Source organism: Mus caroli, unplaced genomic scaffold (genome assembly GCF_978045245.1).
Source record: "Mus caroli unplaced genomic scaffold, Mus_caroli_1 scaffold_8, whole genome shotgun sequence".
NCBI classification, from domain to species: Eukaryota; Metazoa; Chordata; class Mammalia; order Rodentia; family Muridae; genus Mus; species Mus caroli.
Window position 1 is genome coordinate 33,803,623 of NW_028227263.1, and position 17,837 is coordinate 33,821,459.

The 17,837-nt window shown below is 48.4% G+C and overlaps 1 protein-coding gene across 4 annotated transcripts in view; it reads left to right on the forward strand.

Annotated features, from left to right (window-relative positions):
• Nucleotides 1-8,604: 8,604 nt before the first annotated feature.
• The window catches only part of Dkk3 (dickkopf Wnt signaling pathway inhibitor 3), a 43,148-nt gene continuing 33,915 nt past the window's right edge, over nt 8,605-17,837 (forward strand). For 2 of the 4 annotated variants that reach the window (XM_021166966.3, XM_021166967.3), the window contains exons 1-3: nt 8,619-8,705; nt 9,244-9,479; nt 16,801-16,938. In XM_021166966.3, coding sequence (XP_021022625.1) covers nt 9,267-9,479; nt 16,801-16,938 — 351 coding nt within the window. In that variant the 5' untranslated portion in view covers nt 8,619-8,705; nt 9,244-9,266. Of the gene's footprint in view, nt 8,755-9,243; nt 9,480-16,800; nt 16,939-17,837 lie in introns of all 4 variants that reach the window. The other 2 variants (XM_029479801.2, XM_029479802.2) reach the window with 2 other exon arrangements.

Here is a 17,837-nt window from a genome sequence, read left to right on the forward strand (position 1 = left end):
CACATGCACAGCAGACACGTCACATGCACAGCAGACACGTCACATGCACAGCAGACACGTCACATGCACAGCAGGTGACACGTCACATGCACAGCAGGCACGTCACATGCACAGCAGACACGTCACATGCACAGCAGGCACGTCACATGCACAGCAGACACGTCACATGCACAGCAGGCACGTCACATGCACAGCAGACACGTCACATGCACAGCAGGTTTGTCACATGCACAGCAGGTGACACGTCACATCCACAGCAGGTTTGTCACATGCACAGCAGGTGACACGTCACATCCACAGCAGGTTTGTCACATCCACAGCAGGTGACACGTCACATGCACAGCAGGTGACACGTCGTCACATGCACAGCAGGTGACACGTCGTCACATGCACAGCAGGTGACACGTCGTCACATGCACAGTTAAGAGCAGGGAGTGATGAGCTTGTGAGCATGCTGGTGTTCAGCTCACTTTCTCTGCTCCTTCAGTCTAGGATCCTTGTCTACAGAAAGGCTGCCCACAGTGGACAGGTCTTCCAAACTTGATTAATGAAATCAAGAACACCCTGTCCTAGACATAGCCAGAGACCTACCTCCCAAGTGATTCTGAGTTGTGTCAAATCGACAACTAAAACCAACATCACAAACTCACATCCATAAAATTTCTCTCACTAGTGGCCAGTGTGGTGCCCACGGATAGGCTCCTAAGTTACATGCTCACGGCCATGATCAAGGCACAGACTCTCCCAGTGTGTTCCAGTTTCATCTTCAACTCCTTCTCGCCCCAGCCTCTGACAGCAGGGCATCTGTTTGCAGACCCAACAGCTTGACTTTTCTAGAACATGCAAATGGACCCTAATTCTCTAAACCTAGATTCTTTCTCTTAGTGTAATGTATCTGAGATGTGTCCATATTGTGTACACAGTGTAAGAGTTTTTTTCCATTCAGCTGCTGACCAGTAAGGATCTTAAGGTCACACAGCCCACAGAAGCCACCCCCACTTTTCTGGAAACACCTACCAGGTGAACAGTGCCTGATGGGTCCTGCCTCAATATTTTCAGGAAGGCTCTGCCATCCTGGTGGTGTTGGTAGTGCTATGCCTAGAAGTCAAGGTTGATTCTTGGCTGCACAAGCATTTCCTAGAGGCTTCCCTAGTGACATGACTGATAACATCACTATCATACACTATATCAATACTGAGCTAGGAGCCCAGGTATTGGGTGCGAACCTGCAGATCTTACAGGAGAGCCTACAGGAGATGAGCGGGTCCAGTCCTCGAAGAATCTGAACCCAGTATTGTCAGGCTCTCCATCCATCTGCCTTACCTCTTCTCCAGCAGTTTCCAAGAACATCAGGAGGACGGGTGGCACTGTTGGGTGTGAACAAGCTAACCCAGAAGCTAGAGGAGAAGCTGGTGAAAAGACAGAAGAAGAGCTTTGTGGTGAGGCCAAATGATAAGAGGATGCTTTTCAAGGATGCTTCCTGTGGTCTCCCGAGCCAGACTGGACCACAACATGAAAGGAACCCCATGTCACACCTACCAAGTCAACACCTCTAAACATGGCAGGCAAGCAGGCACCCGGATTTATCAGCAAACATCTATATAGTAATATGGTTCCTATCAGCCAGCATTTTCAAACAAACAAACAAATAAATCAGGTATGGTGGAGGTGACTGGGTAAAGGCATTTTTAATTCTCCTCATCTATACCTGACAGCGTGAGGATAATCTTGAATTCCTCATTTTCTTGACTACCTACTGTTTCAATTATTCTTTCCCCAGGAGCTATGAACGATGTCTACCCCCTCCCTGTAAGGCCCTGATGACAAATTAAAGTGGGATCTCATCAAAGTTTACCCTGAGCAACCAGTGAGACCATCTGGGCTTCCTTACAGAGTGTGGGTGGGAGGCTACTTGCAGCAGTGTGGGGATCTCTGAGTGGCCACACCAGGAAGTCTTTATCCAGTGTGGATGATGGCTTCCCCATAACTCTCCACAGTCTGTGGGATAGCACCTCTGAGAGCTTGAGTGATGGGGGTAGAATTGCATACAGCTGGCTGGGAAGAGCAGGGAGGGGGTGGAGGGTGTGTGTGTGTGTGTGTGTGTGTGTGTGTGTGTGTGCACAAAGAAGTGTCCATTGTCTCTCAGAACCTCCTACTTCTAAGGGGACTCAACAGGCCTGCTCTCTGTGGTCTTTCGAAGCAGGCTGCTTTGCTTGAAGGACTGGGTTCTATAATAATTACTCACCATCAGGCTCTGCCACGTTTCCTTTTGTGAACTAGTTCCACCAAAATACTATTCCTGCTTGCTCGTCCTCCTCCATTTCAGACACATGGGATAACACAGGGAGCCCACGGATCCACCTGCCAGCCAGAGAAACAAGGCAACCAGCCTCCAGGTTCTCCCTCCTGTGCTGTGCTAAAGGCTAGGAATAAGGTCCTATGGGTCTCTTTTGCTCCACCCATGGAAATTTGGCAAAAGAAACATATATTTTGGATATTCAGGGGTTGTTACTCATGGAAACCATGAATCCACGTAGACAGTCTTTCCAAGGGCAGATGGAATTTCCATTCAGAAAAATCTTGGCACCAATTTTTTTCTGAACTATTTTGTGTTACAGGCAGGAACAGAGAAGGCTTCAGGAAACTGTGCATATGGCATTGCTAAGCAGAGGCTAACAAAGGGGGGGGGGGCTGCTCTTGGGGACTGTCTCTGTTCAGTAGGACCAGCTGATCCTGCTTCCTAGGAATCGCAAGGGAAGACAATACGCTCCTGTGAGTAAATAGACTACCTTGAAGAGAACCATCTCCTTAAAATGAAAGCAAGCAAGCCAGGCACAGTGGTGCACACTTGTAAGCCAGGCACTTGGCAGGTGGAAGTGGAATGATTCAGGAGTCAAGTCACCTTTGCCATTAGTGAATTGGAAGCTAGCCTTGGTGACATGAGACAGCCTCAAATAAGTAAACAGATGAAACTGGAAGAACGCAGGAGAACAAAGTATTCACCAACCCCAGCAGGCAACACTTGTTTACAGGGTGAGTCTCTGTGAGGACTCTGGAACAGTCTCCAAGGACTTGAAGAATCTAAGGACAGATATCACAGCTGGATCTCAGAAAGATTCATAAGAAACCAGAGGCAAGGGTCCGGGGGTGTCTCCACCTCTGTCCCCACTTCTTCTCCCTCAGACTCACAAGCTTGACTCGGGTTTCTCTCTTCCTCCTTTGGATGGTTTCCTCAGCCTCAAGTCCAGGAGAGAGGGAGATGGCTCCAGCTTCGCTGAGCTGTCCATCCTCAGATAAATGGAATGGAATGCCACGACAAGCTGCCCCCCCACCCTGTCGCTATGAGGCAAAGCAGGGATGGTGGTCCTTCAAGCACTTTATGAGGAGTCAGCTTTGGCCTTTGTTTCACCTGTTCCCTCCATCCCCCTCCTTGTCTATCTACCTATTCTTCATGGCACTGTGACCTCACAGTCTTGACTCTATTTGACGTGTCCCTGTGGCTGCTCTGGGATGGACTGTAGGTGGCTGCAGGGACATGCAGAGTCATGTGTAACCTCACTCTTTTCATTTGAGCCATGAGAACAGCTGCCAGAGACATTTTCTCCACCTCTAACTCCATCCATTTAGTCCAACTTATTTGGGAGGGGGGCGGATTTGTTGGGTTACATGTCCCAATCACAGTGGATCAGTACAAGAAGTCAGGACCAAACCCAGGATTAACACTGCTCACAGTGGGATGGGCCCTCCCACATCAACTGTCAATCAAGAAAATAGCCCTATAAATTTGCCAAGGAGTTAATTTGATGGGGACAATTCCTCCTCAGTTGAAGTTCCCTCTTTCCAAATGACTGTAGTTAGTGTCAAGTCGACAAGACTAAATAGCACAGACACATGAAGCAGCACACACACAACACAGCGCCGTTGGATCTGTCTGGAGATTCAGAAAATATACAATGGACGTACTTAACTATGTACAAGTGCATTCTCCATAGCACACTTTAAATAGCTTTACAAAACAAAACAATTGCAGCAGAGCACATTAACCTTATGAGTTATCTCAACATATATTCACCATTGAAAATGGAGAGGGCCAAGTGGCGCTATATGCCTACAATCCTTTTATTTGGAAGGTAGAGGCAGGAGAATTAAGGATCAAAGTAAACACCTTACTTACATAGTGAGGTCAGCCTGGCCTTTAACTATATTAGAAAATAGGGTTGGGGGTGGAGGCTTTGTGTGTTTTCTGCTGCCTCTCACTCAGAAGCAGGCTATACATTTATGCCTGCATTATACCTGCATTTGTTACTATTTGCAAGGGTTCACACATAATATCTGCTCTTATTTCGTGTTTTAAAAATATGCTCACACAGTAGTCTGTGAATTTCATTTTGCAAACTGCCTTTTCCAACTTTACATAATGTTTCTGAGACTTAGCAATATTGTTGCCTATAAATGTCACTCATTCTTTTTATTGCCGCACAGCATTGAGCTGTGTGAGAGAGAAGAGCCCAGTCTGTCCTCTTCCTCTTCAATAGTGCCAATAAGTGGCCTTCGCACGCTCAGCAGCACACACGGAGCTTTGATGAGCAACACCGTACAGGCCTCCTTGGGTGCGTGTTCCCGAAGGGTGGGGGTTAGGGGTGGGGGTTGGGGGTGGACAGCAAGACCCAAAGCTGCTGAGCAGCTTCTAACTCTCTAGGAAATTTCTAGTGAGTGACAAGCCTGCTGGGACCACGTCTTCATCCACGAAATGAGATGTTTATGTCACAGTTGATTCTCCAAGAGAGAATGTGAGAATTTCAAACGCTGTATAATTATTCCAAAAAGTGCTCCCAGTGCTCTGAATGAAGACAGAGAAATAAACAAAACCACACTCCCTATGGTGGTTTTGAATGAGAGATGTCCCGACAGGTTTGGGTATTTGAACACTTGGTCCCCAGTTGATAGAGGAAGTAGGTCACTGTGGGTGGGCTTTGAGATGATATATACTCACCTAATTTCAAACTGCCTCATGTTTGTAATTAAAGATATGAATTCTCAGCTTCTTGTTTCCTGCTGCTTGACGTGTTGTCCCCACCAGTGTGGAATAAGGACATGACCAAAATTTTAAACCAAATTTGAAGCAAGCTTTAATTAAGTCCTGACCAGGTTGATGAACTCTGGCTAGGTCCATCTCCGGGTTCCCAGGAAATGGCCATGAGTCACATTTTCCAGGAGTTTAAGAAGGCAAAATTCACAGTTCACCACACTTCCCATCGGGCCCTATCAGGAACAACAAGCATACATCCTGACGTATTTCCTGCCCGTGTACCTGCCGCCTTTATCCAGTCAGGGGCAAGTGTACATCCTGATGTATTTTCTGTGCATGTTCCTCCTGTCCACATGTGATCAAGCACATTTGGTGCAGATGGGACAAACAAACATAGGACAAACAGGAACTTATTCTAACTGTCTTTTTTTTTTTTTTTGGTTTTTCGAGACAGGGTTTCTCTGTGTAGCCCTGGCTGTCCTGGAACTCACCTTGTAGACCAGGCTGGCCTCGAACTCAGAAATCCGCCTGCCTCTGCCTCCCGAGTGCTGGGATTAAAGGCGTGCGCCACCACGCCCGGCTTTATTCTAACTGTCTTAACTGCAAATATAACCCTTAGCCTGCAAGGTATATTTTTCCTGTGTAGGTCTCCTGTTAACTTGAAAGGTGTATTGTTCTTGTTTCTGCTTTGATCACACAGTTGCCATGCCTCCACTGAGTGAACCCTTATCCCCTGGATAAACTCTCTCTCTCTTCCTTAAGCTGCCTTTGGCCATGGTGTTTATCATAGCGGCAGAGAAGTACCTAACACCGCCATTGCCCCTGATATCCCTAGTGTATTTAGATCTTGGACAAATTGCAAGTGTGGTTCAGAAGGTTTGTTTTGCCAAACATAACAGAACTGTGCAGATCTGTCCCCACTCTGCTCCAGCCCCCACCCCTCATCCTTTCATCTCACAAAAGCCACCTAGGTAGGGACTCTTCTACCAGTCTCCAGAGTAACTGGGCTTTCTTTGCCCCCATCCAAGCTCTTCAGAGCTGAGCATGCCTGCACTGGGGTGGTGTCCATGGCTACAGCTTGCTCAGTGTCTCTGCTACCAGCCTGGGGCTATCTGCCAGACTGCTTAAAGCTAGGCAGGTAGAGACCTAATAATTGAGTCATGTATGGTTTCATTTCTTTTTGTGATCGTTTTGTTTAATAACAAAACTATTTATCTGCACAACAGTTCTGCAAAGAATGTGATCACAAAATTGATATTTCCCCTTGTGAGAAAGCACAGCTCTTCTGTTGCCGTTTAAAAAGAGCCTTTGTAATTTGGTCAGTAGTAGACCTAAGGTGGGAGTCAGGGCTTATCTGAGGAGTCCTTAGTATTTTACAGTCAAATCAAGGGCTGGATAGCAAATTTGGTCTCTTGCAGTTTCTCACCCGATGCTGGATATGACTGACTCCCCCCCCCCCCCAGGGCAGCTTTCATCTCTGTTGGTGAGTGAACACTGATGCACAGTGACAGGCAGGGCATCTAGAGCCTCAGCAGAAGGCTCCTTGCACAGGGTCAGCCATCTCCAGCAAGCTAACTGAGCAGGGCCTTCCAGACACTCACGAGGGCAGAGCAAAGCACGCTGGGAGGGAGCTTTCCTTGGACTCTATGAGTCTCTACTTAGAGGCCTGCCAGTTGAGGAGTGGCTGGGTGTCCCATCTTGGCCAGAGGCAGGTTTGCAGTCATTGACTGAGTGGTAGCCTGGCCTTTCTGAGTCTCCCATTCCCGTTCTCTGCCTACAGAACAGGACAGACATCTCTCTCAGATCAGTGGCAAGCAGTTGCCTAGTAGGAAGAAGGCCTCAGGGATGCCTCCTCTCAGCGGCCACTGCTGTGGACTCAGGTGTATGGACATGACACAGCGGTCACCATCGCAGACACTTATTTTCTATGTTTTCCCAGGGAAATTGCTTATCTTCTGCTCCCAGACACCTCAGATACTTCCCAGCCGAAGTGTAGCAAAGGAGTATTGTGTTCAAAGATAGTAGAAGCTCTGGAGGTGGCTTACTGGGTTCAAATCCCCATCTAACTCCTTGTTAGTTTGAGATCTTAAGGAAGGGTCCTTGTTTGAGACCAAAAAGCTTAAACCTCAAAAGGCTGCTGAGAATTCAATGAGTAAAACTTTAAATAAAATTAATTAATTAATTAATTAATTAATAATGCATGTTACTGTAGTGCTGTACCAGCAGCTCTAACCACACTACCCCACTTCGTTTCTCAGGGATCAGGTGTGTAGGCCTGGGGCCCTGCAGATACAACCAAGCTCCTGGTTCCTAGTAGGTGGCAGGGGAGGAGCTGGTGAAGAGACTCCACTGAGTCAGTGGCCTGTGCTAACTACCCCAGAGAACAGATGAGGCATGTTCCAGTTTGGCTTTCTGTTGCTGAGATAAAGATCATGATTAAAAGCCACTCAGGGAGGAAAGGGTTCATTGTGTTTTATAGGTTTACACTCCATTATCAAAGGAAGCCAGGCCTGGAGCTCAGGAACTGAAGTAGAGCTGATGGAGGAAGGTCACTGTCATATGCTCTTCTGGCTTGCTCAGCCACTTTTCTTACACAGCCTAGGCTCAACTGCCTGTTGGTGGTATCACCCCTAGTGGCTGGGATCTCCTACATCAATTAGCAGTTAAGAAAATGCTATATACCCACAGCCCAAGCCAATGGAGGCAGTTTCTCAGCCGAGGTGTTCTTTCCCCAGATGGCTCTAGTTTGTGTCAAGTTGACAAAAAATTAGCCAGCACAGGGAAGAAATGAGAGAAAGATCAGGAGGTGCCGAGAGGGAGGGGGAGGGGGAGAGGGAGGAGAGAAATGTCAGGGAAACTGATGAGGAAGAATCAGGATAGATAATCAAAGAAGTGGGAGAAGGGTTTTCGGAAACACTTTTTAAAAAATTTAATTTAATTTAATTTTTAAGTACCCCGTTTCTAGGCACTGAAGGGATAACTGCCAATAGACCAGGTTGCTGTCTCAGGTACACAGCCCATTTTCGAGCCCTGACCCCTCTTCAGGAATCGTGCGTATTAAGTTGGAATTACATGTACAGCTGTAGCCTGCAGCATACATCAAGCTACGTTACAGACCATACTAGTTTGGCAGTACTGGGACTGTTGGTGTCCATCCTAGCTACTTCACTATGTCGCCTGTCTAGGGACTTGCTGACATTCTGTTGACCCATTCTCATGGCCAAAAGTGGATTTTCCTGGCTGGGTACTGTCTAGACTACCTTGTGATGGCTGAGGAGCTGGGATTCCATCCCTTTGGACTGCGTCCAAGGCAGAGGCAGACTTAGAGGTAGCAAGGTGAGACTCAAGAAGGCTGTAAAATGTAGTAGAAGCCTGGGCTATCACGGAGGTAGGGGGCTGCCAGAAAGAAGATAGATCCCTGCAGACTGGGCCTCCCAGGATTTAGAGGCAGGAGTGAGCTGAGGTCGTAGACGGCCTGGAGAGCGATTGGCTGTGCGACCGCCCCTCCCGCGGGGCGGAGGCGTGGTGGACTAGGGGGCGCAGGCTGCAGGCTTTCTGGATACAGGCGCTTCTGCGTCCTAGCCGCACACAGTGCCTCTCGCGCTGCTCTGTGGCAGCCCCGAGACCGGTCGTGGCCAGATCCGGCTTGCAGCTCAGCTTTGTTCATTCGAAGTGGGTGAGCGGTGATCATCGTCGTGGGGATAGCCCAGCTGGGTCTCCCTTAGGTAGAGATGGGGGGGCACCATGCCTTTGTATCGCGATGGGAGGAGGGCTCTGCCGAGCTCTGCTGGGGGCTAGGAGAGGCTAGAGCCTGTGTCAGGGGCCAAGAGGTCCCAGCAATAGAATTGATGGGGAAATAGTACAGGAAGGGACGGGACTCGAACCCGTAGTCCAGCTAATGTCTCCTGGTCCGGGCAAGTGGTCTGCTATTAAGAGTAGAAGACTCGAGTTCCTTGGTTCCGGAGCTGGGTTTCCATTAGCGTGTCAAGTGGAGCTCTCCCTAGGTACTAGAACAAGGTTTGGGGGCTTGGAGTGCAGAGGGCACCCAGGCTGGAGGGGAGTAGCGTGGTCACCACTGTTTCCAGCAGGGATTGAGTCTGGGAGGGGGCTGGGTCTCGCTCCATCTGGGGGCGGGCAGAGCAGCGGGGCGGGGCGGGGCGGGACGGGCAAGAGGGGTGGTCCTGCAGTCTTTGATAGCGTTCCGGGACACACAGGCGGCGACCAGCGCGGAGCAAACATGCAGCTCCTCGGGGGTATTTTGCTGTGTACACTGCTGGCGGCGGCGGTCCCCACTGCCCCTGCTCCTTCCCCGACGGCCACTTGGACTCCGGCGGAGCCGGGCCCGGCTCTCAACTACCCTCAGGAGGAAGCTACGCTCAATGAGATGTTTCGAGAGGTGGAGGAGCTGATGGAAGACACTCAGCACAAACTGCGCAGCGCCGTGGAGGAGGTGGGTGCACCCTGAGGGCGCCTGGCTCTGAAAGTGCGAGAATGAGAAAGGGAGTGGGCCGGGGGAGTTGGCGGGGGTGGGGTGGGGGGATGTTTCTAGCGATGGTTGCAGCACTGGCCAAAGACTTGGCTTTGTGCAGAGCTGGAAAAAGGCCTGACAGCAGATGTGGAGTGCCCTGAGTGCAGCGCTGGGTGTTTCTTACTCTCAGCGGGTTCTGTCTGCCTGTCTAAAGGTCTGAATGCATCCCTGTCCAGCAAGGGAGGTTTGGTGGAATTCTTCCTAAGGAGCAGGAGCCACTGTGTCACAGCTGGCTGTCCCCTGTTGGAGCTGAGCTGAGGTTGGGGCCACTCTGGTGTCTCAGCGCAATGGGTTTGCAGAGGCTGGGGCAGCTGCAGACAGCTTCAAGTTCCAACGTGTCCCTTGGGCATTGAGCCTGTACCATCTTCCCCAAGAAACAGTCAGGATGCTAGTCATGCGGAAAAGAATCTTGAGCTCTGCTGGCAGTCTGTCTGGCTCCCTTAAATGTGTTGTGGGGCAGCGAAGGAGGACTGAAGTTAAGTCCTAAGACCATGCCATAGTGAGTGGTTAGAAGGGAGGGCATGAGGTTGTTCACAGCAACCCTATTCACCTACACCCAGTGGGTTTTGGAGACCAAGGTTCAGATTCTCTGCCACTCAACAGTAGGTGGACCGTGGTCAATCATTTAGCAGCCCGACCTCAGTTTCCTGTGAGAATAGCCGAAGTCCCAAAAATGTAGTACCTGGCAGATGAGAGGCAAACTTTGGTTCCTCATCTTCCAGGGGCCAACACTTTGCATGGCACCCTGCTCTATTTCCTAAGATGGCCTCCAACCATGTTGAAAGCGGCCTTAATCTTCTTGATCAGCATGTTAGGCTAGCCGTCCTTGGCACCTAGTGAGAAGGGGATTTGGATCTGAACGGAACTAGCTATTGCAGTGAACCAGACAAGTGGGTTGGGCACTTACCGTCTCTATTGTGGTAACCACCTTAGGTAGTTCTAAATGTTGGCCACCGCCTGCTGGAATGGGTTGATTTCCCCCCAGCCTTGCGTCCTTTGGGTGTATTTTGCCTTTCATTTCCCAAGCCAGCCTGATGACTTTGCAGGGAACACTGGATTGGGAGGCAGGGACACAAGTGACCCCTGAATATCTACCAGACAGGCCTGTAGGTTTTCTGAGCTTATGGAATGGCTTGTGTGTACCGTAATTGAAGGAGGGCAGTCAGCCAGACCCAAACAGCCCCCAACTCTGTAGCTGTAGATTGCACGGAGCTCCTGACCATTCTCGCTCAAGTCAGGGCTCCTGCTGTCCTTACCTGGATTGTAGGACTCCCCCCACCCCACCCTACCCCCCGTGCACATGGATTCCCAGGAACACTGACAACAGCACTTCCATGTTTTAGCTCACTGGGACATGCTCACCACAGTTGAGAAGGTTTATAGCAGGGCTCTCTGAGATCTGCGTCCAATGAGGACTGCTTGGTTTCTGTGGCCACAGTGCAGTTTAGGCCCCCATCGGACCTTAGTGCTGTGCTTTTCCCATGGAAATTTTTATCATGGCTCCACTGCTGCCCATCTCGATACATTTCTGCTTCAGTTGTGCAGATTGGCTGCAAACCAAAGACATTGATCTTCACATTTAACAAAGTCAGTGGCCTTTTCCCTAGATTGTCCTCGTGGGCTGTGGCGATGGGAAAGGGGGTGTTAGACAGTGGGGACCAACTGCCTCTCATTTAGTCCCAGCACTGCCATTTATTAGTGATGGGATTCAGGGTCTGGACTGGAGAAAATCTTTGACCCACCTCTGGATCAAAGAGAAGATTCTAGAAAAGCAAATTACCTGGTCAAAAATTGGTATAAGAAAAGCAGGTAGATATAGACCAAGTGTCTTCCTCATGAGGTCATTATAATTAAGAAGGACTGTTGGGTCTCCGGAAATAATGGCTAGCATTATTGTCATAGTAATACTGGCGCTGGGGCCAGGCTTAGTAGTACTTACCTGTGTTGCAGCCCTTGGGATGTTTGAGGTCAGCCTAGGCTACATAGTGAGACCCTCTATTACAAGCCAAAAAAAGAACAAAGGAAAACAAACAGTAGAAGCATGAATAACACACTACTTACCAGCATGTGATCGATTCTCAGTGGAACCCACCTTTAAAATGTCGTGGGCTCTGACTGCAGCTCAGCAGTAGAGCCTAGCACGCTCTGAATCTGAGTTTGATCCCCAGCACTGGAGCAGGGTGGGAAGAAAGAGAAAAGAAAACTGCAAAGTTTTTAAAAGTCAGACTTAAAGTAGTGTATGATTTTATGGGTTGTTGGCTAATGGCTTTTTAAAAATAACTTTTATTTTTATTTGTTATTATTGCATATGTATATATGTGCATGATGTGTGTGTCTGTGTGTAAATGTGGGTGTGTGTGTATGCATGTGCACATACCTGTGTGCCACAGTGAATATATCAAAGTTTGAGGACAACTTTGTGGAGTTGGCTCTTTCCTTTCACCTTTGCGTGGGTTCCAGGGGTTGACTTTAGGCTGGGAGCCTTACATTGTGAGTGTTGTTACTCTCTGAGCCATCCACCAGCCCAGCTTTTTTTTTTTTTTTTTTAAAGAAACTTCCAGAAAGTCTCTTAAATGTCATAAACACAGGACAGTTGCTGTTTAGCTACTATCCAAGAGAATGGGGAAGGACCAAGCCAGAGGCAGCTAATGTTTACATAGTTGCATCATGAATCTGCTTTCAAGTAACTTCCTGGCCTTTTATTTTTTCCAGCTGCCTCAGGCTGTTGATGTCTCTTAGGGAACAAAGTAGCTGATTTTCTAGGATTATCTTTAGAGACAGCAAATCCTCCAACATCTTCGATCTGAGAAGTTCCTGGTTTTCTTGTTTCATTATCCCATGTCCTTAAGAAGTGTGTGTTAAGGATAGAGTCACTTTACCCCCCCCACCTTGTTGCTACATCTATAATTGGTATATTTGAAATGTTTTAGTATATATGATAATTTGGGTAGGTGGGTGTGCATGTGCATGCCCCACTGCATACATGTGAAGGTCAGAGAACAATTTAGGGAATTGGCTTTCTCTTTCCACCATGTGAGTCCTGGAGATTGAACTCTGACCACTAGGGTTTGGTGGCTTGACTTTACCCAGGCCCCATCTTCCAGCCTGGAACTGGCACATTATAGAGGACTCTTACTGTCTGACTGAGTCCTAGGAAGCAACCCAATACCACGCCTGGATTTCTCTGTGCAATTTTCCAACTGTGCTCCTTTAATACCCATGAATTTGATGGGCTGCGAAGGCCATTTTTAACAGCGTTCACATTCTTCTGCTGTGAAGCAACTACTGCTTCGGGCTTACGTTTCTCTTGCTGGTGGCAGGAGTCACTGTGGTTGAAGATTCCGTGGTAAACTGTACTTTTAGTTTATGGTTTCATTAAATAGTCCTTAGCTCATTGTGTTGATATAGCCACTGGCAGAGAGGGGGTGGGGTTTGAGAGGGTCTGCTTAGCCATCAGTATTCTGGAGATTTGGGGACTTGCCAGCTATCTGGAAGCCAAACTCTACAATTCCAGTTCCAATGGAACTTAGAACACATTAAGACAGTCTTTTTCTGGATACACCCTCTATAACACCTTGCTTTCCTTATTTCCAGCTAAACCTTACTTTTTGCTAAACATGCCTGCCAGGTCCCTTTCTTTAAAAAATGTCATTTCCTTCCCATCCATCCTGTCTAGTCCTGGTTTCTTCTCTTTCTTTTCCACTTTGTTATAATGGGAGCTGTTGGCTGCTTGCTCCTCCCATTTCTCCCAAGCTGCCTTCTTCACCATCTGCTTCCTTACAGGATGCTTGCTAGAAGAAGAACACAGCAGCTCCCGTCACCTGTTAACCCTGCAACAGGTGTCATATTGATGCTCAGACTGGGAGTTCCCTAAGTCTTTTACCCGATGAACAAAGTGGGGAGCATCCTCACCACTCCTGTATCCAATCTGTGGTTTGGAGGGGCCTGGAGCATTGCCCAAGGTGAGGTGGTTATTTAGGGGTAAAGCTGAGCCTTAAGCTTGCTTTGTCTGACCCCAGAACCCTGGCCCATCCTCCCATGCTGCCCTGCGGTGCTTTCCAGGCAGCTGGTTATCTAATTCAATGCTCATCCTGGTCCTTCTAGAGTTTACACGAAACCTTTGCTATCCAGACTTGATTCTGGCCAGGCTCCTGACTCCAGTTTCTTTCCACACTGGTCTCTAAATCATTTCACAGCTAGTATAGAATCTGTTGTAGCTCCCAGTTTCCAGGAGCAGGAAGAAGGAAATCTTCCTGGTTATCTAAAAATACAATAATGTGTGGAGTCCCGCCTCTAGAAGTGACAATTTGGTGCATCTAGGAAGGGGCCCAAGTATTTTTTTAAGATATTTGAATGACCTTGATGTCTCTGGTTAAAAAACAGGTCAGTGTCTGTATTAGAGATGTTCTTTGTACATGTCTGTTAACCTATGGCTCAGTTTCCTCCTGTGCCCAGCACGGTCCCTCTGTTCCAGCTCACAGCAGGCAGATGCTTGTTTATTCAGGATGCTCCAGCTTTGCCTGTGAACTCTCTAGCATTCTCAACTCCTCTATCCAAATCCTCTCATCCCTCGGGACCAGCCCAATCCTGTGTACCCTCCTCTTTCTCCTCTGCCTCCTCCTGAGACCTTACTCTTTTCTTCCTTAAACCCTTCAGTTGCCAGTAGACACTATCACAGGAAAAGGGCTACAGTTATCTTTAACTGGTTTGTGTGGGACTCTTCCCATAAATGTGTCAGTCACTGGGGAATAGGAAATCCTGGACTGTTCAAGAAAGGCATGCTATTTGAAATGAAAAGGACCTAAATTTTAACCCAAGCTTTGCCATTTGCCAGTTGGTATGATGGCCTCTGCCAGGCTTGTTTTCTTTGCCCCTAAAAGGAGAGTGAACACCACCATCCCTACGGGCACTGCTGTGGGTATTCATAGTGGCCACACGCATGAGTAAGACTGGAACTTTACAAGGACCCAGTGGTGGCTCCATGGAGCAGCGGTGTCACCCCATCACAATGTCAGCACGACGTTTCTTAGGCAGGCATATGAGGCTGTTGGGTGAACTGTGTGTGCTTCTGTGTCAGTGTGTTTTGTGTTGCCTCTGTTCTCAGCAGCTTGGCTTCTGGGCAGGGAGGTGGGAGAGGGGGTGTTATAGTATTTTAGGGAATGGAAGCAGGGTGTTGTGGCTCATGGAAACACTCAGGAGGAGGAAGCAAGGAGTTAAAAGCCAGCCTCTAGTATGTAGTGAGTCAGAGGCCAGTCCACATGAGCCAAGTCAAGAGAGGAGAAAGAAAGAATGAATGGAAGGAAGGAAGGAAGGAAGGAAGGAAGGAAGGAAGGAAGGAAGGAAGGAGTGGGGATAGAGAAAGTGGTTGTTTTCAGTAGAAAAGTGCTTTCTGAGATTTGTTTTCCAGTATCAAAATAACTCAGCATATTAGAGAGCTCGAGGCACCTACCTACTACACCATGTCCTGCTGCTGAGGCTTCTTCACAGGTAGGAAGGAGACACCGCTTAGGTCTTCAGGGTGCCTCTGTCACGGTTGAAGAGACCTTATGGTAGAGGAAGCTTTGCTCTTCCCTCACACAGGACTCCCTGCTGGGACTTGCATTTGAGATGTCTAGACACAGCCTCTGGTAGGCTCTGTAGTCAATGACCTGGGCTGCCCTTGTGTCTGTGGAGCTATGGAATGGTCACTGTCACCTGCCCACTCACCAGGGCTGGAGACATGATAGATCAGGAAGGAAAAGCTGAGTGTAAACTTGTGTCACTGCTGTTTGTGACACAGGTGTCAGTGAGGCTCCCAGGACCAGAAGATTTGAGGGTGTGTCCTCAGAAGCCCGCCACCAAAGAAGGGCAGATGAATGCTTCCAAAGGACAAGAAGGGATGTGGGACCAGGAACCCATCTATCGGTCCCATAGAAGTGCCACCCAGAGTCACTAAGAGATGGGGCAGGGAAGGGAACTTCTGAAGGATATTTCGTCTATCTGAGTTTCAGTCTTTCCACACACACCAGATCCTGCAACAAGGATTTAGCAGCAAATTGTTTAGTTGGGGGACAAACCCCAGAAAAATTCTTGCAGGAATTAAAAAAGAAGAAGGAAGGAGAAAACCAAACCAGCAAAGGCTAGGCCCTGAGAAGGACCCTGCCTTGGCCACTTGGGGTTTAATCCCACTGGGGCTCACAGAGAGACTTGTCTTACAAGTGAGAAAGTTGGGTGCTTCTTCTCCATTCTGTTCCTCGTTGGAGGCATTCGTGCTTGAGGTTTCCAAAGACTGAGCACATTTCTGTGGCCAGAGAGAGAGACTAAGGCACTGGCTGGCTGTGTGGGAATTTAATGTAGGTGACCTCTGGGTTAGGCCACCAGGGCCTGGGCAAGGACCAATGATCAAATTTTCAACTCCACACTACACTGAGGATCTTGGGAATTCCTCTGGACTCTGTGAGCCTCAGTTTAGATACTTGTAAAGTGGAGATAGTAACATTCATTTCCTAGGAGGTTGTGATATTAAAAGGGAAAAAGAATTGACATGGGCAATGCAAAGCCACAAGTGTCAAAGAGATCAACAGGAAATAGATTAAAAAGTAGAATTGGGGACCAGAGAGATGGCTCAGCAGTTAGGAACACTGACTGTTCTTCCAGAGGTCCTGAGTTCAATTCCCAGCAACTACATGGTGGCTCACAACCATCTATAGTGGGCTCTGATGCCCTCTTCTGGTGTGTCTGATGACAGCAACAGTGTACTCACATACATAACATAAACAAACAAACAAACAAACAAATCTTTAAAAAAAACCAGAAGTGGGGGAAGTGTTTGAGGGGAAAGACGTGTATGTGTGCACGTGTGTGTTATGTTGAATGTGTGGCGGATCAGAACAAATGTTCCGATGTCAGTTTTCCTCGTCACCTTATTGAGGCAGGGTCTCTCTGCTGCTGCTCTGTGGACTCCCCGATGATTCCCGCCCCCTGCCTCCCATACCCTTGTAGCTGTGCTGGGATTACAGTTCAGAGGGACCACATCTGACCCTTTTACGTGGGTTCCAGGGATAAAACTCAGGACTTTTGGCTTGCTGGATAAGATAACCTTCTGAGGTCATGTAAAACGTTTGGAACTCATGTCTAATGGCCACTCAGTGGCCTGCCACTGTCACCAGTCTTGGCACCTGTAGAAGAGGGGAAGAGAAGGCAGCCCCTTTTCTTCACCTCAGTTGTAACTGAAAGAAACAGTTTTGTGTCTTTGATTTGATAGATGGAGGCGGAAGAAGCAGCTGCTAAAACGTCCTCTGAGGTGAACCTGGCAAGCTTACCTCCCAACTATCACAATGAGACCAGCACGGAGACCAGGGTGGGAAATAACACAGTCCATGTGCACCAGGAAGTTCACAAGGTAAGGGCTGTGGCACAGCCAAGGCTCCTTCCCACAGGCACCCGGCTGGGGAAAGGGGGCTTGTTGACAGGTGGGGTACCAGGCCATGATGTTGAAGTGAGAGCTATAGAAAGCAGTCTAAAACCCAAAGGAAGGGAGGGTGCTGTTCAAGGGGACAGGCATGTCTCAGGCACTAAATGGCTTCTGCACTTCTTACACCATGTCTTGCAGTTGAGGCTTCTTCTCAGGTGGGAAGGAGGCACTGGTCTCTTAGGTTTCCATGGGTGCCTGTGTCAGGGTTGAAGAGACCTCATGGTGGGTGGGGCTTTACTCTTCCCTTAAGAGCAGCTCACTAGTGACACAGCTCGCCTTAAGGAGGAAAACCTTCAGCTGGGTGTGGTGGAGTACACCTTTTATCTCAGCAACTTGGGAAGCAGAGGCAGTTACAGGACCGCCAGTACGACATAAAGACATTCTGACTCAGAAAACAAACAAAAAGAATAGGGAAACATTTTTTTAAAGATAGGTACAATGTAGACCAGGCTGGCCTTGAACTCAGAGATTTACCTGCCTCACCATCTCTGAGTGCTGGGATTAAAGGCATGCGCCACATCACCCATGGTAATGATGAAGGGGAAAGTTGCTACCAGTACAGGCTCTCAAGCGTTCCGTGGAGCATCTGCCTGTGTAGAGCTCAGAAAGTATTACACACATTCTTTCCCTAGAGAGGAAGAAGTGCATTGTGGCATAATAAAAGTGCCTGGGACAGGATTGAATAATAAATAATAAATAGTAAAATAAAAAGGACACCATTCCTTTTCACAGGGATGAAATATTCAGGTGAAAATTCTAAAGCATGAACCAGGCGTGCTAACTCATGTCTGTAATCCCAGCGCTTAAGAAGTGAAGGCAGGAAGATC